General features: G+C 40.7%; 1 protein-coding gene across 2 annotated transcripts in view; it reads left to right on the top strand.

The window, feature by feature from the left end:
- The window catches only part of LOC129098776 (alpha-1,6-mannosylglycoprotein 6-beta-N-acetylglucosaminyltransferase B), a 48,966-nt gene extending 27,361 nt beyond the window's left edge, over positions 1 to 21,605 (top strand). Inside the window, exons 9-18 of one of the 2 annotated variants that reach the window (XM_054607880.1) lie at positions 5,565 to 5,696; positions 8,039 to 8,172; positions 9,033 to 9,163; positions 10,967 to 10,972; positions 12,219 to 12,374; positions 12,489 to 12,635; positions 12,773 to 12,889; positions 15,235 to 15,309; positions 19,958 to 20,223; positions 21,251 to 21,605. In XM_054607880.1, the coding sequence (XP_054463855.1) occupies positions 5,565 to 5,696; positions 8,039 to 8,172; positions 9,033 to 9,163; positions 10,967 to 10,972; positions 12,219 to 12,374; positions 12,489 to 12,635; positions 12,773 to 12,889; positions 15,235 to 15,309; positions 19,958 to 20,223; positions 21,251 to 21,449 (1,363 nt within the window). In that variant the 3' untranslated portion in view covers positions 21,450 to 21,605. The remainder of the gene's footprint in view (positions 1 to 5,564; positions 5,697 to 8,038; positions 8,173 to 9,032; positions 9,164 to 10,966; positions 10,973 to 12,218; positions 12,375 to 12,488; positions 12,636 to 12,772; positions 12,890 to 15,234; positions 15,310 to 19,957; positions 20,224 to 21,250) is intronic. The other variant, XM_054607879.1, reaches the window with a different exon arrangement.
- The last annotated feature ends 5,988 nt before the right edge of the window (positions 21,606 to 27,593 follow it).

Below are 27,593 nucleotides of genomic sequence, written 5' to 3'. Positions count from 1 at the left end.
ATTTCTCCTGGTTTCTCCCTGCAAACATACAGACGCGCCTGAAATTGCGTGATGAGTAATCCTCAGAAATGATTTAACAAATTGGAGGTGGTCAATTGTGTCTGTAATCCACCAGCCAGAACAGTGGGAGTAATGACAGGCATGTGCAGAGGTTTCTGAAGTGTTAAAAAAAAAACTTGAAATCAAAGCTGTCATTTCCCTCGAAGCTCCGACAAAGAGCCTTATTGTGCTGCCAGTCTCAGCTTGAGCCTTTCCATAAGTGCTGATGCTCTCTCGCCCTGCAGCCTTCTGATTGATGTGCCTTTGTTTCTACACTTTGAGATTAAATGCAAAAACAGCAGCATTGATAAAAATAGCCAGTGTAGGCCGTCCGTTAGGTAACATCTTCAGGATCATTCTTCAGCACCGTGTTACGTGGTGACTAATTGAGGTTAATAGTGCAGTGCTTGAGTGATAGTCCTTACGTTTACAATAGAGCTTTTAGTGTGCAACTGTGGTCAGTGTTTCTGATTATATGTTGCCTTTAAGGCTTAGATTTTTTTGTTTCTACAGATTTTCACAGAAAAACACTAGTTTCTTTTAAATGACAAGATCAGCTTAAACCAATTCTCCCACAGATTCCCTACGCACCCAAAAATTGTGAATTTTTTTTGCAGCATTAGGACTTTGTTTACCGCTCTTAAAGAAAATGATGCTCTCTTGCGATGTTGACAGCTCATAAAGTGCTTGCAGAATCGAAACTGAAGAGAATAATGGGGAGCAAACACAAATGAGCTGCTGATTTTGCACTGCAGTCCCTTTTTTAGGAAGTAAAAAAACAACACAAAAACAACAAAAGAAATCTGATCTTTTCTTTTCCTCATGAATGCAGTTATATTCCAAGTTTCTTTGTACATTAACGGAGCGGTTCAAAAGTAAGTGAGTTGCAGTCTCAAGTGGTCGATTAGCATGCCAGACTCTGTCTCCTCTTGCAGGCTGGTTTCACACACAGTAGCACATCAGCTCACACTGCGAGGCCGGCCTGCAGCCCTCAGTAAACCCCACAGCCTCCGCCTCAGCCCTCATATGCACCTGTGGCTCTGCCTCAGCCAATTCCCCTCACTGTTGGACATATGCGCCCTGTCATGCAGTTTGACTCTTTTGTCTGACTCTCTCCCTTTTCCCCCAAACTGCTGGGTTGCCATGGTTCCAGTGCCCAGCTGTGAAACAGAGAAATTAGGCCCAATGGTTGTCAAATGGTGTCGAGAAATATGCAGGTCTTGCGCCTTTTGTTGTTCTTTTTGCAGTCTTTCTCTTTTGCAATCCGTCTCTCGAAACTTATTTCTCCATTTTTAGGTCATTAAAACAGATGTTGGTCTTCCGTTGGGCTCACTTTCATACTTTTAAAAAACACATTTAGAAACATATTTGTACACAGTGATAAAATGGCCTCTTTTTCATCTTTTAATATTTAAAGAGAGCAACTCTGGACATGTTTATGCTACATTTTCACCACTATACACCACTATACACCACTATACACCACTATACACCACTATACCGTATATCAATACATATCACCCACAGTATGGCTCTTTTATGTGTGTTTGGAGCTGTAAATCATTGAGGCTGTGTCAGGTTCTTGTTAGTGGGATGCATTCACTGCTGCTTGTGTTCTCTTCATGGGATTTGTTGATAGTGATAAAAAGATTAAATAAAGCCAGCCTGCGTGTGCATCTGTGACGGAGAGAAAGAGAGAACGAGAGATGGAGTTTTTTGTCCGGGCTTGTGTGTGCGAACTGTATAATGTATGTGTGCTTGTGTGTTACAGTATGTGTGTGCTCCCGTTTCCAGACTCAGGGCTCCTTAATGCACTTTAATCCCTTTACTCTTCCCTTAAAGTTTGCCCGGATTTGCATATATCCAATTAAACCTCTGAACGGCAGCAGCTTCAGTGGATCTGTGAGGAGCAGAGTCACGTAGAGTCACTGTAATACATCTGCTCTCCCATTCAACCATGAGAGGCTATACAGGCCATAATTCAACCTTAAACACACACATACACACACACACACACGCACACACACACACACACACACACACACACACACACACACACACACACACACACACACACACACACACACACACACACACACACACTTTGGTGCAGACTGAAATTTCTCAAGAAATATTGGATCCATCTTCATGTAATTTGGTACAGACAATCATGTTCACCTCAGAATGAATTGTAAACACTTTGGTTTTTCTTTATCTTTTGGTTTCGTCCCATCATAAAGTCAAAATCACTATTTGTCTTATACTTGGATTTATGAACAACTAAAATCTTATGACATTCCCATCATCCTCAGCTGTACTTTGTGTTTACTGCTAGCAATTGCCAGCATGCTAGCACACTAAAGGGAGATGTTCAACATGGTAAACATTATACCAGATAAACATCAGCATGTTAGCATTGTCATCTGGAGAAAAGGTCTAAATTAGGGTGTAAAAATGTATAAAATAAGATTTAAAATTGTCTGAATCCTTTTACAACAGAGTATTAGGGACTTTGTAGGTTATAATAATAATATTAATAAATAAATTAAATTAATTTACAAAAAAATAATAATATTGGAGATTATAAAGTCATACAGTTTTTATTTAAAAAAACTGTAGACAAAAAACATTGTTGTGTAAAATGAAGAGTGCAAAACTGTGGTAATAATAAATAGTGGGAGAGCTTGTTAAGGAAGCACATTTCTTCACTTTGCAAACATGGATCAACCTCATCACACCACAGATGCCTCCGTTAAAGAGTGGAAAATATTATATTGGATCAGACTCTCGTTATCCATCCTCTATTCTCATCCACTTATCCAGGGATGAGTCGCAGCAGCAGGATCGACAGGGTATTCTGAACATCCCTCTCCTCAAACTCTAAGGACATAATTCACCGTAATCTGTGGCTCAACTAGAGTAGTTATGTTATCTGCCTTTTTCTGTGCTGTTTTCTCTTCACATGGACACAGAGACAGTTGGGTACAGACGCTTAAGAGCTTCATCTGCTATGTACTTTTTAACTATAGTAAAGCAGTGTGTTCAGGGTTATGTCTTCTCAAGGTTTGGTTTTTAGTGGTAAATGTGTTGAAGTAAAGTTCAGTCAAAGATACATGTTGTTTGTTTCTACTCTCGTGTGACTTTAACAATATATATGTATTTATCCATGTTCATAAAAGAACACAGAAGTGAGGACCATCACCTCTCTCAGATGTCATCCTTATGACAATAACAGCACAATTCTTACAGAATTCTTTCTAAAAATATGGGATTTGGAAATATATGGAAATTTCAGATTTTTCTCACGTAAAGGTACAACTTTAATCTCTGAATTTTAAAAGAAAAAAAGATTTTTTTATTTTTTATTTTATTTATTTTTTTAAATTAAAAAAACAACAATTCAATTTTCCCCCTCCCCAGCTATGAAATTATCATTTTTTTCTGAAATAGCCCTAAAACACGGTTCATACTAAAGCAGATCAAAGTTGCTGCAGTTTCCTGTATTATGTGACCTTACTGTGGTCAGAACCTGGAATCTGGACTGTTTTGTATCCACCTGACTGCGTACTTCACACAATATATAGAACAGAAAAACAGCGTGAAGAAGTGAAGAGCAGGTTTGTTTGTGTAAGCGCTGAATTGCCAGAGTGTGCACCTTTTGACTGATGAAACCGCAGCTTTAAGCCCCGTCGGCTGACACACTCTCTCATTATCCCGTCTACTGTAGGGGAACCGGCCGCTATGCCTGTTTCCAAAGGCTGCGGTGCTGACTGAATATGTTCACTGTCCAAAGAAGGATCGATACAGGTTTTTGTTTTGTAGGTGTGTGTGTGTGTGTGTGTGTGTGTGTGTGTGTGTGTGTGTGTGTGGACGCTGGGTTGCGCAGGATGTGTTTCTGAGCCAGGTAGTGAGAGAAAGAGGGAGTGCAGTGTGAGGTCATAGGTCTGTGACTACCACTGCGAAAACTTTCATGGACTACATGCACTTTGAAAACACTGAACGCTTTCATATTTTCCAGCAAACAGTGACTGAAGACAATGTTTGAATACTTTATCCTTTACAGAGATGCTTTCAATGCTTTTGGTTTGCTTTTCTTTGAAATATGAGACATAATACGAAGCCTTGACAGAGCTTTGATGAAAGAAAGTTTACATTTTGTTATTTTTTTAGATATTTAACCTCAAGTACCTTTTCTATTGCCTTTAATTTGTTCGGTTACACATGTAGAAAGCTGCAGTACATGTGTCTAGATATTGAGCTTAAAGTTTCTCACGTTTTTATTACGTTTTCGGTCAAAGTAAATGGAAAAATATTGTAGTACCAGTCTGTTTGTGTGTGTTTAGTGGTCCCCCAGAGCTCTATTATCATGTCTAAACAAATGCTTTTACAAACTGCCTCATGTTACATTATCTTGACTTCCAGTAAACTACATTTAGCACACCGCAGAGTATTTTACAGATCTGCACATCCACTTACTCTTCCTCTGCTGTACTGGTATGTGTCTCTGAAGGAATACTGAAGTTTGACAAAGCGGCTCTTCCTCTTGTAATAAAAACAGACACACTTGATTGGGTTTTTCCTCAAACAAAGCACTTTACCTTTATCCCAACTGAAAGCAGAGCGCTCTGAAGCCGCGCCGTACTTTGTCATAGCGGACGATACATTTATATCTTCTGTCTCTCCTGGTTTTGGTAAGATAAGGCTCTTTTGTAACCGCTCTCGTCTGGGTGTTATTCATGTCTTATTTCTTCAGGCTGCAGCTGCTTTATCGCGACTGATCAAACCCGTCTCGTTCACTGTAGTAACAGAAAACCAGCACAGGGCAAATTATATCAGAAAACACAACAAAATAAATAATACTCAGGCTGGATTAATACATGTTGTAAGCAGTGCTGTGTCCAAAATCCCTCACTTTTTTGCCATTTTTTATAAACCAAAGTATTTGACACATTGAAATTTAGACACGATGGTGGTGCACGATGAAGAATCTGAGGATGAAAGTTATTACGGATCAATCTATGGGGAGCAATAATATGTGCACTAATTTCATGGCAGTCATAGTTGCTGAGATATTTCAGTCCATAGGCAATAGATCAACCGACCAACAGAGTGACAATGTCATCCATAGCTATGCCACTAGCAAGAAAAAAAAAAGCTAACAATGCAAGCGAGAAGTGATACAAGCACCCACACACACACGGAGAAATGGGAGAAATGTCTCAGTACAGCAGTAAAAACCTTGGATTCTTAGATTTCACACTATATGTTTGCATCCATACAAATGAGGAAATGTAAGTACTACAAATGTTTAATTTAACCTAACGTACGTGTGTGCAATTTCCTTTTATAAATCCCAAAACAACTTGAAATTGTCCACACATGGATCAGCCTCTATCGATACTGTACAATGGTTATTTAAGTTTTGTGTTCTTCATCTCTTCTGTTGGATTACAGTGATTGTTGTTGTTGTTGTGCACACTGTTTGGCTCAGTTCAACGGTTAAACCTCACCCGACCTGTCTGCAGGTTTTTGGGTGTCCCTCCAGGAAGAGGAAGCTGCCCTCTGACGGGACCTCTGCCCTTTGACCTCATCTACACCGACTACCACGGCTTACAGCAGATGAAGCAGCACATGGGTCTGTCACTGAGGAAGCACAAGTCAGTCTCTCTCTATCTCTTTCTCCCTCTCTCGCTCTCTCTCGTTTATATAAGTGTGTCTTTTCATTCCCATTTGCAGTGCTTGTTTGTTGCATTCATTTTCGTTACCAGTAATTGCCTTAATGCTGAAATACTTAAGCATTGGCTTATTGACTGGCTGGTGTTGCAGGCTGGTGGACACTGGGCCGGTAGCTTCACTGTGCATCAGCAGAATTCTCCCTTATGGAGGATCCAATTTGGCCTCTTTACACAGTGATCAATCAACCAGGTGCAGGCTTCATCACTAACTCTGCTCTTTATATGCATCACTTAGGAAAGTTGAAGAAGCCTGTACACAAACTACACAGATATGAACTACATTAAAATATAGATCATATATTTGTAAATGTTTAAACAAAAAACAATCCACAATTCTAAGCTGGTTCTAGGCTTGTTTCTTTCTGTAAATTCAGTTTTTGATCTTTAGCTCCAGCTGAGCAGTGTAAAAAGCAAATCCTCAGTTTTATCCAAACACAGAAAAACAACTCTGGGAAGAAAATGTATTTACGGAGAAGGAAAGAGGTCACAGCAGTGTGTAAATAATGATAATCATGTTGGGTGTCATGTTGCTAGACGGTATTATGGAGCTGGATTGCGGTTTGTTTTTATTCCACATTTTACTCATGAGACGAGAAAGGTGCTTCACAATATTTCATGGTGATTCTCCTGCTTTCTGAGCTCTGTAAGACGAGGTCCTGGCAGAGCGGCAGTGGAAACCTCCTCTGATTCCACTCAGCATCAGTCCAAGGTCAGCTGATCGACCAGCACTCCTCAGCTGTCCCTGAGTGAAAGACCAATGCTTTAATTCCCTCTCCTGCCCTGACACTGATTAGAGAGGCAAGGCATTGATAAATCTCAGATCGGATTACATCAATCGATTTTTTGACTTGTCAGTGTGAATATTCACTGTTGATAAAGTGCTAATGTAATTTTCTTCTTCTCTGGTTGTAAACTTAAAGCATCAATTCTCCTCTGTTCCTCCTTGGTTTTTCTGTGTGATTTTGATTTGGGAGGACATTTACACAACATGTTTCAAGATGTTTTAGTGTTGATGCTGTCAAAGGAATGTAATCTATTCCCTGTTGAAGCGTAGCCTTCACATTATCAGAGGGAATTTTAAGCATTTTCCAGTCTATCCAAAGAGACTCACTCGCGGAAAGAAAGCTTTGCATCTCCTTCAAATGTATTTCAGAGATTCGTCCAAGTGTTTGACTCAAATTCATCTCAGATTTGTCCAGTTTGTGTCATGATCTGTTCCAGCAGAGGGCCTTGTGGTGACTGTGAAACAAGGCTGTGATTTAAGCCTCTGACGTCTCACCTTGAGGCTCGTAGGCTCGGCTCAGTGAGGGGGGGGGGACTTTGATATCCATCACCACTGACAGCTTTGCAAACCAACAGTCTGACAGCAAGACAGTTATCGTGCTGAAATGAACTCTCATAGCTCAAAATGAGAAAAGCATTTTTCATGGCTGTCATGTTGTTGACAGTTTTTTTTACATCCTGTTTATGTAGAACGACGTCTACAGCCCAAACCTCACATGTGAAATACTCTGGAAAACTCTCAGCTCATTTTCCATTTTCAAGAAGCGTTATCAACGGGATAAACATGTGACCTACTGTAGCACTTAGTGACCAGGTCCGCTCGATGTAGATGACCAATCACAGCCGTTTAGTAGCAGGCAATGACAGCGCATTAGGGCGGAACTTGGGTGGAGTAGGGTGGAAGAAAATAGGCCTGAGCGACAGAAAAATGTAAACGTACTACAGTAAGAAGAGATGAGCTGGTACTTGCAAAATCCTGTTGGAAGTACAGACAACACATTTTCTTCTGAAGAAAACCTTTAGGTGCAGTTGATTGTTCTTCTTGTAGCAGAACTAGTGCAACAATATGCCTCTTCGGAAAAGGACCGATGGCTGGGCCTGTGGTATTGCTGCCTCAGGTTTCTTGAGAACCGCTTATACGACTTCACAATCGACACTGCGCTTCTTTGGCTCCTGAGCAAAACACCTGCTGTGACATAGTTGTGTCACACACCCAAGTCGCAGCTACTCACCATCTGAACCATCAGCGAAACACACTCGTGGAAGAAATCACACCAGAGGGGCAGCTAGTCGTGTTCCGAAACAGATGGATGTATCAATTTCCAATGTTTCGCCTGGTTTCCAAGAAAGCATTTATGTGCTTCATTAGGTGGAAGAAAACAAGCTTTAGCAAGTATTTGTCTCACTAAATCAGGGGATTATTTGAAAGAAACTTTGATCTCATTTCAGCTTAATTTAGCGTAATTCTTATTTTGTCTCAGGTGCCACATCCGAGTGATTGACACCTTCGGCACGGAGCCTGCTTACAACCACGAGGAGTACGCCACTCTGCACGGCTACCGGACCAACTGGGGCTACTGGAACCTCCACGGCCAGCAGTACATGACCATGTTCCGTATGTGGGCTTTCATTTCTCTCAGACAGACTGTCTCTTTGCTGAAGTGAAATGATCTGCATAATTCTCACAGATGATCTCAAAAACTTTGTGCATGTGTCTATGTGACTGTAAGTGCGAGCAGATTGCGAGTTTATAAAGTCTTCAGACTGTAACAGCGAGGCCAAGCACCACCAGTCAGACTAAGAAGAGAACTCTGGAACAAACATAAGCATTCATGGCGCATTTTTGAAATTGGTGACAGGAGAAACTTCCTCTGTTTGTGTAACCTCCGATTAATTCAGCGACAATCGGCAGCCCCGCTGCTTCCACAATACTTTCATCACAAAGCCCGACGCTGTGAAAGCTTTCATCTTGGGCCTGAACATTGACTGAAAATACTGTTTCTTTCTCCCTCCCACTTGATGTCTCCCTGCTGTAGTAGACCTCCTTTGTGTGTTACCGTTCATCTGGCTGTCTCCTATCCTGAGAGTTGTAAACTGCGGCACTTTAAAGCTGCAATCCCAAAAATCTTTGAAGGTTAAAACTACAGCAAAGATGACGGAGAAGGAAGTGTTCTGTAAAGTTGTTTCACCTCATTCTTGATTTGCGACACAAGTCAACCAGCCAATCGATGTGATTGCAAATACACTGTATTGTTTATTTAACTGATTCAAAAATGAATGGAACAATTATTCATAATAAAACACTATAAATTGCAGCTTCTCAGAGTCCGCACAGTTCTCCTTTCGTTCGGTATTCTCTGCATGCACAGCAGCCCGGATCTCCACTTTAGGTCCTTTAGTTCAGTCGTATGTTTTGGAGACATGAAATTGGACTTTAACAGTTGTGTTGCCAATTGCTTTGTTTGTCCTTGGCAGCCCACACTCCAGATAACTCCTTTATGGGTTTTGTGGCGGAGGAGCTGAATGAGACGGAGAGACTGAACATTCAGCGGAACAAGGTTAACAATATGGCCGTTGTGTACGGCAAAGAAGCCAGCATGTGGAAGGTCAGTAGCACACAGTAACCCCTGCAACACTGTCAACAAATCATCTGTTTTTTGTTGCACGTTTTTTCATTTGTGCGATGAGGCTGTTTAGTTGCAAAAATGTAAAAAGAGAACCTGTAATCTATCATGCTTTGTGTTATTTGGTAACTTTAAAATGTTTACTTTGTGGCTTTCTAATGAAAAATTACAAATAAATTTAATAGGCACACATAGAAAAACAAAGAACCGAACATGATCACAATCACTACTGTCTGATCTTTCATACATACACAAGCGGTTCTGCAATCAGGAATCTCTGTAATGTTGACTTTGTTTGATGCAAAATGCTGGGAGAAGAAGTGATTTTTATCAGGTTCCATTTTGGATAATGCCGTCTAAACGCACAGAAAAATGACATATTGAGTCCCATTCCTCTTGCTAGATGCCATGTGCCTCAGAGGGTAACAATACATCGTCTATCATATTGAGTGATTTCTCAGACGGCTCCCACAAATACAAAACACTGTACTTTTGTTCCGATTATGTTTAACAATGTAGTGTTTGGTTGTTTTTGTACATTCTCCTTAGAAATCAAATCCCTCAGCTTCAAATACACTACTTTATAGTAAACAAAATCATTTTAGGACAAACTTAATGTTTAAATGTGCAGTAGGCCACGATCTAGGGCACCCGTTGGGTAGCGACACCAACAAAGTATTAATAGAACCATGATTAAGGGCAGAGGTTTTCAAACTGTGAGTGGGGCTCAGGAGAGATGAAGGGGAGGTGGGGAAGGAGAAGCGTGACGCAAAGACACTGCATGAAGGGAGTTTGAGTCAAAAATGATCCTCCTCCTGGGAGTCTTAACTCAGAACACTCACACGATACTTACAGTGATTCAGTGTCACCTACAACCTACGATATTACCACTATCGATATTAAATTATAAAAGAAATCAGCTTAGAAATCAAACACAAAATCCAGTCATTTAACTCCATAACATGCCTGAGAATCCTCACTTTTTTAAATGTTCTCCTGTATCAGTGAAAGTCGTCTGTACATTGATTGTTTCATTGCAAACAGGAACTGCTATTTGCTTAAATTTGAACAAATATAGGATAAAAACAGAGCTCAAGTTGTAGCCCAAAGGTGAGATCATAACGTTATAGTTGTTGCATTCATGAGGTTCTCTGATTCTGATAAAATCAAGGTAAATGTAAAGTTTGGAGAACTTTTGAATCTCACTTTCCTAATCAAACCTGCACGACGCCCACTGGCTGTTACATTTCCTCCAAACAAGTTTGTCCTCCAGGAATCTGGCCTGAGGTGTGATGGTAGAGGAACAATCGTTTTTGTTTAGAGAGTAAATTTTCCCTCCGAGCTGCTGGCAAGGTTTCCCGTTCTTGCTGTATCTTTGAAGTGTGTTGCAGCCTCCCACAAGGTTTGGTTCTCTTCACTGACTGCAGCTTTGTTCCTCCACCAACACAACATTCCCTGTTTCTCACAACAACTTGAGCTGCAGTGTAACATTTGTGCATCCGACAGATTGCACCATGAAGCCGGTAGTGTCGGGGTCTCTGCAGACAATGAACCCCCCCTCGATGAGAGCGGTCTCTTCCTCCACCTTTTATGGTTCTGAGTTTCATATGAGGGATTTGGGATCTGTGAAGGTCCTATGAGAGGAGAAACGACTAATACTTGATACATACATATTCTGTCTTTTCCTCTACACCTTCCTCTCACTACTGCGCTGCCCTCCCTCTTCTCACCCTGTACTATTCTACATTCATCATCCCATGATGCATCATTGATGCATTCCCACAGCTTCAAGTAAGTACACCTGCTTTTCACTGGCATTATTGATTTTTCGAATAGCAAAAAAAAAATCTTTTTTTCATAACGCATGAATTTATCATAGCCCAACTTTTGGATGTCAGTTCTGTTTCCTGAAATGACATTCAAAAGTATTTCAATTATGTAAAATATCTCCCATTATCTAGATCTGTTACTAAAACATGAATTCTGTAATGTAGCACAGAGGAGCTTCATAAAAATAAAAATGTTAAAACAGATTTGGATATATGAAGGAATAAGGTTGAGAATGTTTGTCATACGTTCCTTTTCACTATAAAATGGGTCATAATTGTAATTCATTGGGACTCACATGAATCCAAGAATGTAGGTAGAAGAAGAAGAAAGTGTGATTTTTATTTCATTGTTTCTCGCAGACATTAAAATGGCCCAGGATGAAAAATGAGGAATAACACTCAGATGACATTTATAAATGATTTATGCCTTGAAGACACATAATTAGTGAATAATTCATATCATTCCCCCAGAAACACTTTTTTTGAGATAAACTCAGTGAAATGATTCAAGTAAATTGTTTCCACGGGGCAACAAAGAAGATAAACATTGATTTAAGCTTTTAGAACTTTACAGGCACCGGACAGTTACCAGTTACCAAAATGATGACGTTAGAGCTAACAACAGCTGACTCAGCTCATTGGATCTGCTCGGCTCATTTCCATTAACCGATAGTTTTGTTCAGGTTGCAGTGATACTACTGCCCTCCCCAACACCTTTGGGCTTTTCTCCTCTGCCCTTTAAAGAGTGGTCGTGTGTAATACTGATGAATCTACTCAAATCATTTAACCGGTCATAGCGGTGTCGGTGCAGCAGCGGAAACTTCAGTGTGTAACGTCAACAGTCCAACATAAAAACAAGAAAAAGCTAATAAGAGGATGCCTGTTCAGTCCAATAAGAACATCATAGACGTCTGCTCCTTGATATGTGAGTTTTCAAAGCAACATAAGACAACAACAGCTCGACAAAGTTGCCAAATAATCTGCTCAAACTGCCGGTCGGATCATTATTTGATACGTTGAGGGCAAAAGTATTGGCATTGCAAACATATTGCCAAACACAAAGTGAGCAATCAAAGGCTGAAACCAACCAATACGGATCTGGTGCACTGAAACAAATAGGCCCACCCTTGTAGCAGTGTTTGCGATGATAAAGCAGTAACCAAACATGTTTTAGTTTGCATCTCATTTTGTGCCTGTATGTGTCAAAGGGAAAGGAAAAGTTCCTGGCCATTCTGCATCGCTACATGGAGATCCACGGGACGGTCTACTACGAGACCCAGCGTCCTCCAGAGGTGCCTGCCTTTGTGAAGAACCACGGTCTGCTGCCTCAGCAGGAGCTGCAGCAGCTCCTCAGAAAGGCCAAGGTGGGAACATCCCTGAGGCCTTCATGAGCTTAGAAAAGGTGTGTGTTGACCTGGATATGAGCAGCTCAGTGTATAGACTCATCATCTCCTCCTCCTTTTTATTTTCCCGTCAAGCTGTTCATCGGGTTTGGCTTCCCCTACGAAGGTCCCGCCCCTCTGGAGGCCATAGCCAATGGCTGCATCTTCCTACAACCCAAGTTTAATCCCTCTCACAGCTCTCTCAATCATGACTTCTTCAGAGGGAAGCCCACCTCCAGGAAGGTACACGCTCTTATAATTAATCTTAAGCATGAGGATGATGCCGCTTCTAAAAAACTAATTAATATTGATTACACAGATCTCAACTTCAATCGTTTTATTGCGATTGTGAATAATATATTCCATTCATTCCTCCCCAGGTGTCCTCTCAGCATCCGTATGCAGAGCAGTACATTGGCAGGCCGCATGTCATCACTATCGACTTCAATAACTCCGAAGAGTTTGATGCAACCATCCGTGAGATCATGAGGATCAATGTATGTTCATTTATTGGTGTTTACCATTCAAGCTCAGCACTACTCATTCAACAAAATAATGGCCTTCTAATATTAGTCTACCAGAGTACACGGCTGCATAATGATGATGATAGTTTGCTCTTACACGCTTTATTCTCCGGCTTGGCCCACTTTTGAAGCCCTCAGCCTTTAATTGACCTCTTCTTCATCAAAATGCTTAGCTGGCCCGCCCTCCGCTCTCCGAACCGCTAATTGATTGAGACAATACGAGGCTCAGGAGGTAAACTGCGCCCACACCTGGGTTTACATGGCAGCCTTCCAGAGGCCGGCCCTGCAGAGAGAAAGCATTGTCCGAAGCAGATCACGTTAATCAATCACGCTGTGCTCAATCTGTCGCCAGAACAACACCGAGGCAACACGGCGGTGACACGACGCACGTGTGCCTCTACATGCCAGGGGTGTTAAATATACCCTGTGTGTCCTGCTGACAGAGGCAAAATGAAATACCACATGTGAGGCTGCTAAGTGCTTAAAAGGTGGATCCTAGTGGAAGGAAAAACTATAGCAATCACACCTTTCACCTTCTATGTAAAGGATTAAATGAATCATCTTAACGAGCATTTAAGTACATGTATATTTGATTCAGACACAGTTGAATAAAAAATTGTGATTTGGAATCGCTGTTGTATGTTAACTATAGTATAGATAATCATATATCATATAAATAAGTCTTTGTGCTAAGCTAAGCTAATGGACTGCTGGCTGTAGCTTTATAGTTACAGAACAAACATGTGGGGTCAATCTTCTCATATAACTAAAACAACCTATAAGCGCATTTTTTCCAAATTAACAAAGCTTTTCTTCAACTTCTGTCGTGTTTTGATACTAGGAGTTGGGTATATGTGATGCAATGTTTAAGTTTAATGAGATGCATCCTAGTTTACTGATATTATATATATATATATACTTAAAGCACATAATGTTTGTTCTTGCTGCTGCTCATGTTGTTGATGTCAGATACCGTCTTCTGTCAGCAAGCTCCAGAGCCGTCTGACACACTGTTGCCTCAGATTCTAATGGCTCCATGGCAACAGTGCATGATGGAAATGAGGCGACAGGCTGATAAAGAAGCACTAAACTGTCTGAGACACCTGCCCGATCTTAACCTCTAGCTGGGTTTGGTGCCTTTTTTTTCTGGACATGGCTGCTCCGAGCATAACCCACCTCAAGTTTAAATTTATACACATCGATGATGGCATGAAAAAATGAATGTTTTTTGTTGTGGCAGAGCAATGCCATCAGTTTATGCAGTCATTTTAAAAATGTTTTTTCCGCTGCTGAATTCAAATCACCCTCGTCGAAGCATTTCTTTTCTCTCTCTCTCTCTCGCTCAGATTCTATTATATAAATATGCCCAAAAGGCAAATTGTATTGCGGAATATCTGATGAAGTGCCAGATACATTTCATTAAACTCAGATGAAATAAAGTAATAAGAAAGTGCTAAAAGGAACACAACACTAAAAGGAACCATTTATCAGTTTTAAAGCCTGAGTGCTTCAGTGGCCCAATAGTAAACAATGAGATCTCACTTTAAAGACCACGGAGATACTCATTGCACAGTCACTTCCTGCACTGAGACTCATGAGAGAATGCATCCTGATATATTTCATAATAATTGATATCATAAAAACACAATGGGTTTTGAAATGTAGTGATTACAGTCATATAAACCTCCTTACATCCAAAGACATCAAACTGCAGTCGTTCTTCTACAGCACCAGCAGAACGTCTTCCTGTTCCGGCTGCGTTCTCCTCCACACTGTGTGCATAAAACACTAGAAAGCTATTGATCTGCGTCTCAGTGAATTAGAATCCACTTCCTGTCATCAGAGAGTCAGACAAATGAGTGACAGGCCTGAAGAGCGACACTGATAACGGCACCCAAAGGACCAAGAATGCCCAAAAACATCCGCCCCCTCAGTCCTGGATGACCTGTGGTCGGCCGTCAGTTTAATCCATTGTTTGACATATTGATGTCGTCGTCACTAAACATAATGGAATCAGTTTTCAGAGCTGTCACCTGTGATGTATTAGGCCATTGATTTTAATGTGTGGCATGATATAAGCCTCTCACAATCATGCTAATGAATATGTCAGCTGTGATTAACTATCAGATGCTCTGTTCCTTTAATTATAATGTCTTACTTCTGGGACACACACACACACACACACACACACACACACACACACACACACACACACACACACACACACACACACACACACACACACACACACACACACACACACACACACACACACTCCCCCACTGTTTCTTCATCTGTGTGAACATCTGTGTCTGCAGGTGGAGCCCTTCCTGCCGTACGAGTACACCTGTGAGGGGATGCTAGAAAGAGTTCACGCCTACATTCAGAACCAGGTGGGTCTCAAAACTCAACTAAGTCAGCGAGCATGCTGGGAAAGGTCATAATGAATGAATAAGTATTATCTCTAGGTGTATTTGTTCCTTTAAAGCAGATCAGGTTGGTCACAGTTTGGTGGTGTGAATCAAACACAGAAATAGGAACCAGATTAATTGTTCAGCTGCTTGAGCCTGGCTCAATGTGGCTCTTTATTAAAAGAAGAAAAGAAGTGCAGTGCAATAATGTTTTACTGAAAATATAACAGCTTAGTTAATGAATAATGTTACTAAATTACCATTGTAATCATTGCTACAAAGGGAGTTTAGGTTAAATACCAGTAGTGGTAGAAGTAGTAGTAGGCAGAGTGTCCTAATATGTGTGTTTTATTCAGTATATATCTTTAATACAGTGGAAACTACTTATAGTGAGCTGTCTAGGTCAAATTGATCACTATAAGCAGAATCATTTTTCATTAAAAAAATTATATTTAGCTGTATTTGTCATGCAGATTACCATCTTTTTGACGTTTGTATATGTATGACCTGAATATCAAGTAAAGACACAGACACAAAATGTTATTGACAGTTTCAAAGACTTTTCAATCTACAAAGGTGCACTCAGTCGTTTGTAGATATCAGCCAGACGTCTTTGCAACGAACGCTGCTGCTGCTGCAATGTTTGAACGAACACACACCACAACCGACTGACTGCTCCTCAAGACCACAAGTGTACGTGAGGTGTTTCTCACTCGCACGTCTCACACAAAAGATACGCTCTGGTTTTATAAATATGCAGATGTCTGAGTGGCATTGATGCAGTCAGCTGTGAGTAGTTCCGTTACGTGCAGTCCAAAACAGTAAAAGTGAACAAACTGTTTCCCCCCCACTGAGTCTCTGGGTGCAGAGCAGCAGCAGCAGCAGGCATTCAGCGGTTCACTCAGCTGTTTCATCGCTATCGGCCGGTTCAGAGTAGTGAGTGAGGGCTCAGCAGGCAGTCCATGGAAGTACAACACAGGCTGTAAAAGTTGTTTTGAGAAAGGGTGAGTCACCACGACCATGAGAGGTCCTTGAGCATGCAGCCAAAGCTGGGCACCAGACTACGAGGCTATCTAAGATAAGATAAGATAAGATAAGATAAGATAAGATAAGATAAGATAATCCTTTATTAGTCCCGCAGCGGGGAAATTTGCAGGATTACAGCAGCAGAGAGTAAAAAACAAGATCAAAACAAGTATTTTAAATAAGTAATTACACAGTAAAGAATATTAAATAAGTAAGTAAAAAATCCACAATAACTAAAATATTATAAAATATTATATATACAGACAGAATAATTATTGTGTGGATGGACACAGAGCTGCACACTCACTCACTCACTCACTTACACACAAACACAAACGTATGATTCTCATGGCGGAGATAATCATTACTGTGCAAATCTAATAATAGTACTGAGTATAACTTTAATAAACTACAGAACAGAACATACATAATAATTGACAATTATCTGATTAGCTGATTACAGATAAATGTGAATCGGTTACTAAGCAACGGGTTGGCAGTGGTTTGGGTGCATTTCTAGAATTTGAACAGGCCTAACATCAGCTTTTCCAAACACCCACAGCGTCCCCATTTTCAAGAGATGTGTCTAGATGGTAGTAAACACAACACTAGGACGGAATATGAATGAGGGAAGGAAGCCATTGCATCCAAGCACTGCCATTGGAGACAAAAGGAAATGTGTGTTCACCTCTGCTCATTAGGTCAGTGTTCATTGTGAGGCGCCTCGGCTTCTTTGTCGACGGGAGAGAGAAATAGATTTTCTCTGACGTGTTGGTTTCTTGTTCCTCAGCAAAGTGTTTGTGAGGCATCTCTAGGAGCAGATACACACCACACCTTTTGTCCTCCTGCTTACCTTCATGGTTGCGGGTTTTTTTTGGTCCAAATGTGTGTCTGTATTTATTTCCGCCTGTTTGGAGGGATTCAAGCAAACGTTTTCACAAGTTCCAAGAAATGTGGGAAGGATAAATGAGTGATAGTAGCTTTAAGAACAGAAACAGCAAAATGATTTTGAAGCATTCATAGACTCATTATATTCAACCAATTAACTGAACTTCTATTTAGGGAGTTCCTTTCTGAGATTTCTTATTTGGTTAGCCACAATATGTATTCCTCGGCCACTCTGCCTGCTATTAAAGTCTTTGCATGCGGCAGCTGTGAGTTCAATAGACGAACACGTGACTCATATTTCGCGATGATGGTCCTCTAGGATGTCGATGGAAGGGAAAAATAATACTCCTATATAAAAATGGACTAGTTATCCAATCTTTTATGCAAATGGCAATGTGAATGAATCAATCAGAGATAAGATATAAATGATTGTGTGTTTTAATGAAATCCAAAGTCTTTAGCAAGATTTTGAGATTTCAAAATCCATCTGCTGAATAGATAATCTGTTCAGGAAGTAATGGTATTGATCTATATTTAAGACCATATGTATCAACGACTCACCTGTCCATCTGTATCACTTCCTGTTCATTTAAACACACACACACACACACACACACACACACACACACACACACACACACACACACACACACACACACACACACACACACACACACACAGTTCTTTACTGTCTTTTTACGGATGTTGTTGTCTCTTCTTTGTACATCCGTCATGTGATGGTTGGTGTAGTGTCCGACCGTGGCAGGTTGGAGGAAAGTGACCTCTGCTATGACACCATCTCTTCACGGGCTGTCACACACACACACACACACACACACACACACACACACACACACACACACACACACACACACACACACACGCACACACACACGCACGCACGCACACACACACCTGTCTTGCATGTATTCTTAGACTCCCATCAGACTTTCCTCTTTCTCTTTTCCTACACTTTTCTTAACCTTCTCTTCCACTATTTTCAACCTTTCAAGTTTTATGTCACTCAGTCAGACTCAAGTCACTAACATCTTCTTACCCTCATTTTTCTAGCGTGTGTCTGAACTTTTCCTCCTCGTTATCTCCCCCAATAATCCTCTCACCTCCCGTCACACTCTTACCCTTTATACAATCGACTCTTATGACAGCTCAGTCTCCTCCTCTGTAAACATTGTCTGGATGAGTGCATGTGATGATGACACACATTTGTTTGGTTGTGTCGCTGTAGCCGGGGAGAAGGCATTCAACTGAAAAATCATCTTCATTTAGCTCCAGAGACACACTGGTGGAGGTCAAACACACACATTAAGAGATGTTTGTGAAAAAACAATAGGTGAGGATGATTTCTTGTGGCGTCGTCCATTTTTATGGAGACAATGACCCGCTGACCCAGCAGGAGATTGATCCAACTAGACATCATAGATCTGAGACACCTGATTGGATGAACATGAAACCTACTGATGAGGTCACCTAGTGATGGCTGAATTCCATTTAGCTGCTTCAGGGTGTTGTGCAAGCTGGCTTACTGTCACGTCTTACTGGGTCACTTGAATCAAACAGAGCTATCTTTAATGAGCATTTGTACTTTTGCTACTTTGACCAGTCAAGATGTCTGCTGTGAAAAAAGCCTGTCAATAAAATGTCCATTATAGTCATCAATCGCATTATAGAGTGTGCAGAATTAAGTAACAAGGTCTCATGTGTGATTAAAACAGACTCACCTGCACATTGTCATATTATGCACAAAGCACAGACCTCAGCTAAAACATATACCCTTCAGATCTACAAAAATACTTTATATAGACTTTATGACTCAGAGTGGTGGTGTTAAAAAGATATAATTCTAAAGTTGCTCTCATCACATAAACAAGAACTTTGTCAATGATTACCAGAAAGATAAAATCCTAAGAACTGTGGGAATTTTCATACAAGCACCACAAAAAAAAAGAAAAATTAACTATTTTAATTAAAAAGGAAAGATAATTACAAATAGCAGTACCTCTAAACTCCCCTGCTATCCATCTCTGTCTCTTAACCTTGGCCCTCTCAATGCCTCGTTAAATTCCTGATGAGCTGTGTGAGTGTGTGTGTGTCACTATGTGTGTGTGTCACTGTGTGTGTGTGTGTGTGTGTGTGTGTGTGTGTGTGTGTGTGTGTGTGTGTGTGTGTGTGTGTGTGTGTGTGTGTGTGTGTGTGTGTGTGTGTGTGTGTGTGTGTGTGTGTGTGTGTGTGTGTGTGTCACAGATGCCGTCTGTGTTTAGGAGTGGAAGAGCAGCAGAGATTGAGAGATCGGAGGCCTGGTTATTGCCTGCGGGCCCTGGGAGCCTGTTTTAATAAACGGGTCTGGAGGCCAGTGGGACATGTCAGAGAAATGTTATTACCTGGGTCTTATGAATAGCCCCAGCTTGAGGGGGGGATCTAATCAGACCCCTCACCAGAGCCTAATTCTGCCTCCAAACATCATCTGTTACTGGGTGGCATAACTGCATTCATATCGTTTCCTGGAAGATTGACGAGGACTTGTCAGCTGTGATAAACAGCTCTGTGTCACATTGGTTCTTTTATTATTTCCAGACCGTGTACCAGAGCTGAATGCATAATTTGTCAGAGTGTAGAGTTTATTGCAGCTGACCGGTCAAAGCATTTGCAATGCAACACTGATGATATTTCTGATGTCACTTTATCTTTTCCCCTGCAGGACTTCTGTTCCCCTGAAGCTCCGTTTCCTGCGGTGAACTCGTCCTGGCTGAGCGGTGCTGCCGGTCCTTTCGTCCTCCTTCCTAACTCCAGCGTCCTAGCGTGGGCCGCCAACGCCAGCTCCTACTCGTCCTGGCCGCCACTCAGCGCTCTGCGTCTTCTGGCCTCGCTGGAGGGCCAGTCGTGTGTGGAGGCGTGTCAGAGCGCAGGACTCATGTGTGAACCTGCCCTGTATCGCTTCATCAACATTAAGGAGGCCTTCAACGCGTAAGAGGAGGGAGAATTTATTAACTGACAATTTGGCCCAAAAATATTTCTTATTATATATATAGCCTATATTAATTTGCTCCTGTTAATGCATGTGGTAAATAACACTGAACATCATTTAAAGTAATCAGTATGTATCAGAGTTTTAAAAAAATTGTACTTTAAGACAAAATACTTGAAATGAAAAGTTAGTAAAATGTGCTGATAAAGTTTTTTTTGAATGACATGAGAAAAACTTGCCCGTGATCTTTGGATGTACATGAGGCAGCTCTTTTTTTAAGAGGTAGAGTGGGTCATCTATTAATCAGAAGATCGGCGGTTCGATCCCAGGCTTCTCCATACAGCATGTCGTAGAGTACTTGGGTAAAATACTGGACCCCAAATTGCTGCCTGAAGTCCTTCTGTGTGTGTGTGTGTGTGTGTGTGTGTGTGTGTGTGTGTGTGTGTGTGTGTGTGTGTGTGTGTGTGTGTGTGTGTGTGTGTGTGTGTGTGTGTGTGTGTGTGTGTGTGTGTGTGTGTGTGTGTGAATTTAGCATATAGATTAGAGCCTCTGCCATCAGTGTGTGAGTGGATGTGTGAACGGTGGAGAGAGTGAAAAAGTCCATTTGCCATTTTCAACTTAACTTAAAAGCCGTGATTGTGATTTACAGAACATTGACTCGCTTCAAATACAAAATGAAACTTTAACTCTGAACTTGCCCAATGCACTATCCACACTGTTGATTACTTCTTGATTAGTTCTGGACTTCTTGAATTGCTCATTCTGCTAAATAATACATTGGTTTAAGTAACTTTCCCTCCACACACAGTGTCACGGCTCGTTGGCACTTCTAGTTTCAAAATGATGAGGAAGACACCAGCTCGCCCTCTTCCTCTCGTATCTCTCCTTCTCTTCATTCCTTCAGGTTAAAGGGGCAGCTCTGTCACATTAATATTAATTATACTACTGTGATGTGTTAGTGGAATACTAACTAATAACCTTTAAAAGTCTTTATAGTTGCGTCCTAATCTCCGTCTTTGTCTCCAGACTGGACCTCCAGTGTGACGGAGTGGAGTCGGAGATGAACCACCTCTTCCCTGCCTTCTCAGCGGAGCATGCAGAATGTGGTCTGCAGCAGGATCCACTACTGTTCAGCTGTGCCGGCTCCGGGTCCAAATACCGGCGCCTCTGCCCCTGCAGAGACTACCGCATCGGCCAGGTGGCGCTGTGCAGAGACTGCCTATGACTAGAGGAGGACATGTGGATGCAGACTTTTTTCTAACACTCGGCGAGATCTCTTTGGAAAGGAGAGTCCACGGTGAGAAGGTGTGATACATGAACTCGACTCCTTTACTTCTGACCAAGGACCGGCTGCCAACACTCTACGGCGGTTTAACCTCTCAGGGAGCTGCATGATTGTACTTTGAATGTGTTGGGTTTGAAGCCTCAGTTTAAAGGTTTACACGGCTGCATTAGGAGCACGGTCCTCACTAAAGTCATGATGAAATGTCTCACTTGATGGTTCAGTTAGATTAGCACAGAAACCATGAACACTCAAACGGTTACATTTGTTTGGAAAAAAAAAATATTGCAAATGCTTGAAATTCACAAGTGTGTTTACTCAATGTTGTGTGAATACCTACAGTATCATAGTGGAGTTTGGATATTTGTACTAGATGCACCCAAAGCCATTTACACCATGTTGAGATGTCCTGTAACGAATATATTTGTACATAAGTGTTGTTTAATAAAATACAGGCGAAGAGTATTGATGCCCTCATTTATAATAGAATATGGGTGTAAATTATATATAATTGTAAATAATTTTCCTTTTAAATTGTGAGATTAATTCATAATAATAAGTTGTCATCAATCTGAGCAGGCAGGTTGATACTTCCATTCTTGTGTTTTGACATCTCTGCCACTCATTTTTGTGTGAGTTGAGTGTTCTTTCTCATTCAATTATTCTCTGATTGACTTTCATTTCGTATTTCTCTCAGCTCACCTCCTTGAGTCTCACAGGAAACACTCAAGTGTTTTTGTGGATTACTGCTTCTTCCGCCTTCGTCTTCAGTAGCTGCTGCGGTTCATCTCGTTCCAGCCCTGTGTAGGTTTGTGTTGTTGAACAGGAAACCTGCTTTTCGTATTATATGATGCCTGGTTTTGCCTGAAGGAGTCCTCTATCCTACCACCTTTGTCAAGTCTTGCAGGGTCTAACTTTGTTCAGAGGAATATTCCAATTTCACAAACCCGTCATGTCCTCCTTTAGAAGGATCGGCCTGAGGAGTCTTTGGTTCTTCCTTCTTACCCTGCTGACAAAGGCAACACCTGGTCCAGTTCTTTACTGTGTCTTAGTCTAAGAATTTACATTATCAGTCTGATTGGTCGAATCTTACCTATCATGGACTGATAGTGGAATCATAAACAGCTGTATTTCTAAAGGAAACTTTAGAAGGCAGAAGTCCTGTGTTTTCTTCTTGTTAGCTTTTACAGAGGAGATATATTGGAAACTGGAAACTTTACAAACTGGCCCAGGACCGGAGGGCTCTACAGCAGGTGACAAAAAAACGCCCAGAACATCATCGGTATCGATCTACCGAGCATCTGTTGTATTGGAAGAGCCCAAAGGATACTAAAAGACTAAACCCACCACATCCAGAGTCTGTTCACCCTGCTGCCATCTGGACAGAGATAAAGAAGTCTAAGCTTCAGGGCAGCTGCGTCCCACAGTCTACATAATGTAGCTTTTTTTGGGGGGGGTCTATCTAATTGTAGGAAATTGTGACTACAAACTGCATTTTGCTTCACATCCCTGTAGTCTAAACCGAACGAGCCTGTAGGTCTTCATACCACCAACTCTGTCACTGTCACATCAAAAGCAGTGCCGGAGGAACAATTGATTTTGAGAGATCAAAAGACTGCAACTGCAGGTGTTTTTCAAGGTTGAAGATTTGCTATAATTTCCTCTATCACAATTTTCACATGGCCATAAGTGTTTCTGTAGAGTTTTTGATGGAGTTTGTTTCCTGTTTTAGTGTGAAAGTCATCGCCTCTTGTGTCTTTTCTTGTTTGACGTCCTGTCTTTGTGTGTTTATGTTGTCTTGGTGTCAGATCATCAGCCTTTCACTCTGTAAGTAGCGTTCTAGTCATTATTCCTAGTTTCTCGTTTTCCCACTGCTTAGTATTCTAAGTTTTCTCTCTGCTCCTAGTCTTTTGAATTTCCCTGTTTTCCTCACTGCTACCTGCTGCCTTCCTGTCAGAGGACTTTCTGTTGATGGCCATTTCAAGTAAACCCTTGAATGGATCCTGCTGCCTGCATCTGTACAACCTGCAATCATGACACATGTGTTTTGAAACAGCTTTTGATTGCTGTTATTGCTCCCCTCCTCATAATGGATGTGAAGAGATCCTTTCCCATCTTCATCTCCTTCATCTTCTGCTCTCCGGTCCGACGTGGAGGTAGTGACAGTGAGCGGCTGACATCGGGGTGGAGGACAGTGTTAGAAGAGAAGCTGCTGTTCTACTTGAACGATCTTTTGCCAATCAGCGCTGCGCATGTAGAGAGCAGCTTTCAGTCACCGGGTTACTAGCATAATCATGTCATTTATCATCAGGATATGATTAATCTGTTTTTCTCTGTGCTCATGTAAACATCACCTCCTTTGTGATAATAAACAGGATAATCCTCATAAACACACCAAAATCCTCATTCTGTGCAAATTCATTCTGTACCAGAGCAACCCTAAGAATGAATCTCTGCACAGACTAAGACTGGATTTTGTTCCCTATCTCGTACTGTAGAATGGTTGTGGTAAGAAATGAAAACTGTGTCAATGCACAGAAGGTAATGATGAGAATCTTTTTAAGGACGAGACTGGTGTAAAGATGAATAGAACCTGAGGCGTACATGAAACCACAGCAGGGTTTTAATGACTAAAGACCGATTGGTTTAATCCTGTAGATTTAGCACCAAAGAGTACAAAAGGGCTCATTTCAAACCTGACAGCATGGCGTCCTGTTATCATGCATCATGGAAAAATCATGTAAACCAGCATTTATTCCCCCTCAAAAAAAGATGTATAGGTCTAATGAGACAGTAAACTGTTGCCTCCCCAGAGCAGGTGAAGTTAAATGTTGCTCCAGTCGCTCCCTCTCACTATGTACAGTCATTCTTTTATGAGTTTCGATTTATTGATATCTGTTTCTGTTTCTGTTTCTTCACACAGTGTGAAATATGGTCAACATGAGCAAATAGGAACAGTAACATATTTCCGAATAATTAATTCTCCAAAGACGAACACGTGAAAGGTTTCTCACATGGACAATTTATTGTACTCTGCAGGACATAATGTGTAAGAAATATCATGTTATTTTATACTCATTTATCCAATCATATTTCTTGTGTGCCATCACAATACATAGATACATTTTAAGACTAAAGCTTTCCAGCTTCATTTCCATCGTAATCCATTTCTCTCCACTCTTTGGTTTTGTTTTGGCCTCATGAATGAAACAGTTGAACATCCAGCGTTATTTTAAATCACCTTAACAGACGGCCGTTATAATATGCTCAGAGACGATGCAATGTCACCGAAGTCGTTATCGTGTGAGCTGCTGCTCCACTGAGCTGAAACCCTCCACTAAGATAAGAGGGTTTTAATGAGACTCCCTCAAAAGACGGAGTCCGAGTTTTCATTTAATGATGGTGCCACTGTCTCTGCGACTGATAGTGAGGACCATTACACAATATGCTCATTTCTCCTCTGCAATTCATAATCTCTGAACTAATATTGAACTTTCTCTCAAACGCCAAAATGGAAAAAGAATGAATGTGTGTGTGGTAGCTGCAGTCAGGCAGGCTTTGAATCTTTCACAACCTGAGCAGGTGTTGAACAAAAACTGTAAAGTTAAGAAGAAATAGAATATATATATATATATATATATATATATATATATATATATATATATATATATATATATATATATATATACACACTTCAGTGATTTCTGGAAAGGGTTTAAAGAGTTTAACCTGCAGTGCTGCACCCACGGTTAAGTATTCAGCTCTGTATGTGTTCTTCACCACTTAAAAAATGACCATGCAATCAAGAAATGCCACAATAAGAAACCACACAATGATGGTTTCACATCCTGCAGATAGAATGTGCTAGAAAGGTGTTTTATCATGATTTCCTGTTCATTTCCTCCTCAGACGTGTTCTGCTGCATGTGGAGCGGTCTGGGACTCTGTGTGCTCGGATCAGGAGCTCAGCGGTTTCTATTTCAGGTAACATTGTGTAGTGAGGAGGAAGAGAAGTTTAATATAGAAGAAGCCTTTCATCTCTATGGCTGTGGAAAATCTTAGCAGGCCAGAAGATAACAATAATAATAACTTTATTTATATAGCACCTTTTAAAAACAAGGTTTACAAAGTGCTTTGACAGACCAGCCAGCAAGACAGTGCATAAGAAACAAAATGAAATAACAAGTGACAATCAAATAAACAAATAAACAAACAAAATAAATAAAATAAATAAAATAAATAAAATAAATAAAATAAATAAAATAAATAAAATAAATAAAATAAATAAAATAAATAAAATAATGAAATAAATAAAATCAAGTGATAATGGTAAAATATAGTAAACAAATATAAGATAAAATACCAAGACCAAATGAAAATGAACCAATAAAACGACGACATCACATAAAAGCCAATCTGTAAAAATGTGTTTTAAGAAGTGATTTAAAAGAGATTACTGATTCTGCAAGCCTTATCTCCTCCGTTGGTATAAAATCAAGGCTGCACGTGGTTGATTTCATACGGGATATGGTTTCTGCTAAAGAGGAAAGCAATACAGGATTAAAACTGCTAAAATAACTTAGAATATCCCTATTAACATGTAAAACACGGTCTGGGGGACAAATGTGTTGCCTAATGTCCTGTACTCTGTTTGCAAAGAAATTAAAAAATTGCTCACACAGCTCTTGTGAGGCATCAGTGAAATGAGAGGGGGGGGGGGGGGTGACCATTGAGTCAATTATTTTGAATAAAAGTCTTGGATTTGAGTGGTTTGCTGTAATTAAATTAGAGAAGAAGGACGTTCTTGCTTCTTTAACTGCCACTTGATAGTACTTCATCGCATCTTTCCAAATTTCATAAAAAACATGTAAGCCTGTTTTTTTCCATCTTCGTTCCTTACTCCTGCAGTCTCTCTTTAAGTCTTTGGTGACCTCGTTTAGCCATGGCTGGGGTGTTGTATTCGACCTTTTGGTTTTAAAGGGGGCAACAGAGTCCAGGACATTCTGGCAGGTGTGATTAAAAAGGGATACCAGGTCCTCTAAATGAAGATGAGGATTAAAAGCAGTTAAAAAAGCAGTAGTAAAAAGCTCAGAAAACTTGCCAGCAGACAGAGAGTTAAAAACTCGGCGGCAGACAGGTGAGCTGTCAGTAACAGTAAAGTACAAGAAAGGAGGTGAGTTTTAAAACTGAAAAAGCTAAGTTCTAATGCCAGGAGCCAGGAAAAAAAGGTGCTAGCCAAACTTTATGTATTTGGAAGAGAAAATAAATCTGTGAAATATAAAACAGTCCTTGTAACCATCCTTCACCGATTACAGACCATCTTACAGATGTTCTTGCCGTGGTCGCGTGTTCTCTCTTTTGGTTTTATCGAGGCAGCAACCTCTTGATCTGAACAGTGAATGCAGCAGAACTTTAAACTTGCATTCTCTCTAACTCCCAGCAGGGGGCGACTCCTCTGGTCGCAGAAATACGTCAGAAATTAACCTTCTTCTCAATTGATTTATTACCTCAGTAAACATTGTAAACATGAGTTTATGGTCTCAGTTCTCGCTAGTTTCAAGTCTTTCTTCAATACAGCATGATGTTCATTTAGTAAATGATGCTCCATCTAGAGTCAGATAGAACATAAAGCTATCTCTCTACCACAGTGTTGTCCGGTCTGGGAATTTGATGTTTGTTTTGATCATTACAATAAAATCAACCTAAACCATGAATCAATACGGACATTGGACTTCTTGCCTGAGTACAATCCGACCTAAATGGTGCATCAGTGGCCTTTTGATGTAAGTTTTAATTTTTTATTTTTTTTCTTCGACAAATCGCCACAAAATAAATTGTATTATTCAGTGTTGTACTTAGCACCACCCTCTCTAACCTTTCTGGTTGCAAAAAACAAAATGGCGACGACCAAAAACGAGATGGCAACACTGAAAACGGTGAAGCCGAGGCTTCAGAACGACAGACCACAAACCGATCTGTGATGTCACTGTGACTATGTCCACTTCTTATATACAGTCTGTGGTTTAACCCCCTTAACAGTTGTTTAAATTGTTCTTCTTTACTTTTAATTGGTTAGGCCACGTGACAT

Source organism: Anoplopoma fimbria, chromosome 11 (genome assembly GCF_027596085.1).
Source record: "Anoplopoma fimbria isolate UVic2021 breed Golden Eagle Sablefish chromosome 11, Afim_UVic_2022, whole genome shotgun sequence".
NCBI classification, from domain to species: Eukaryota; Metazoa; Chordata; class Actinopteri; order Perciformes; family Anoplopomatidae; genus Anoplopoma; species Anoplopoma fimbria.
The sequence above is the reverse complement of the archived record's forward strand: the minus strand, read 5'-3'. Positions and strand labels throughout refer to the sequence as shown.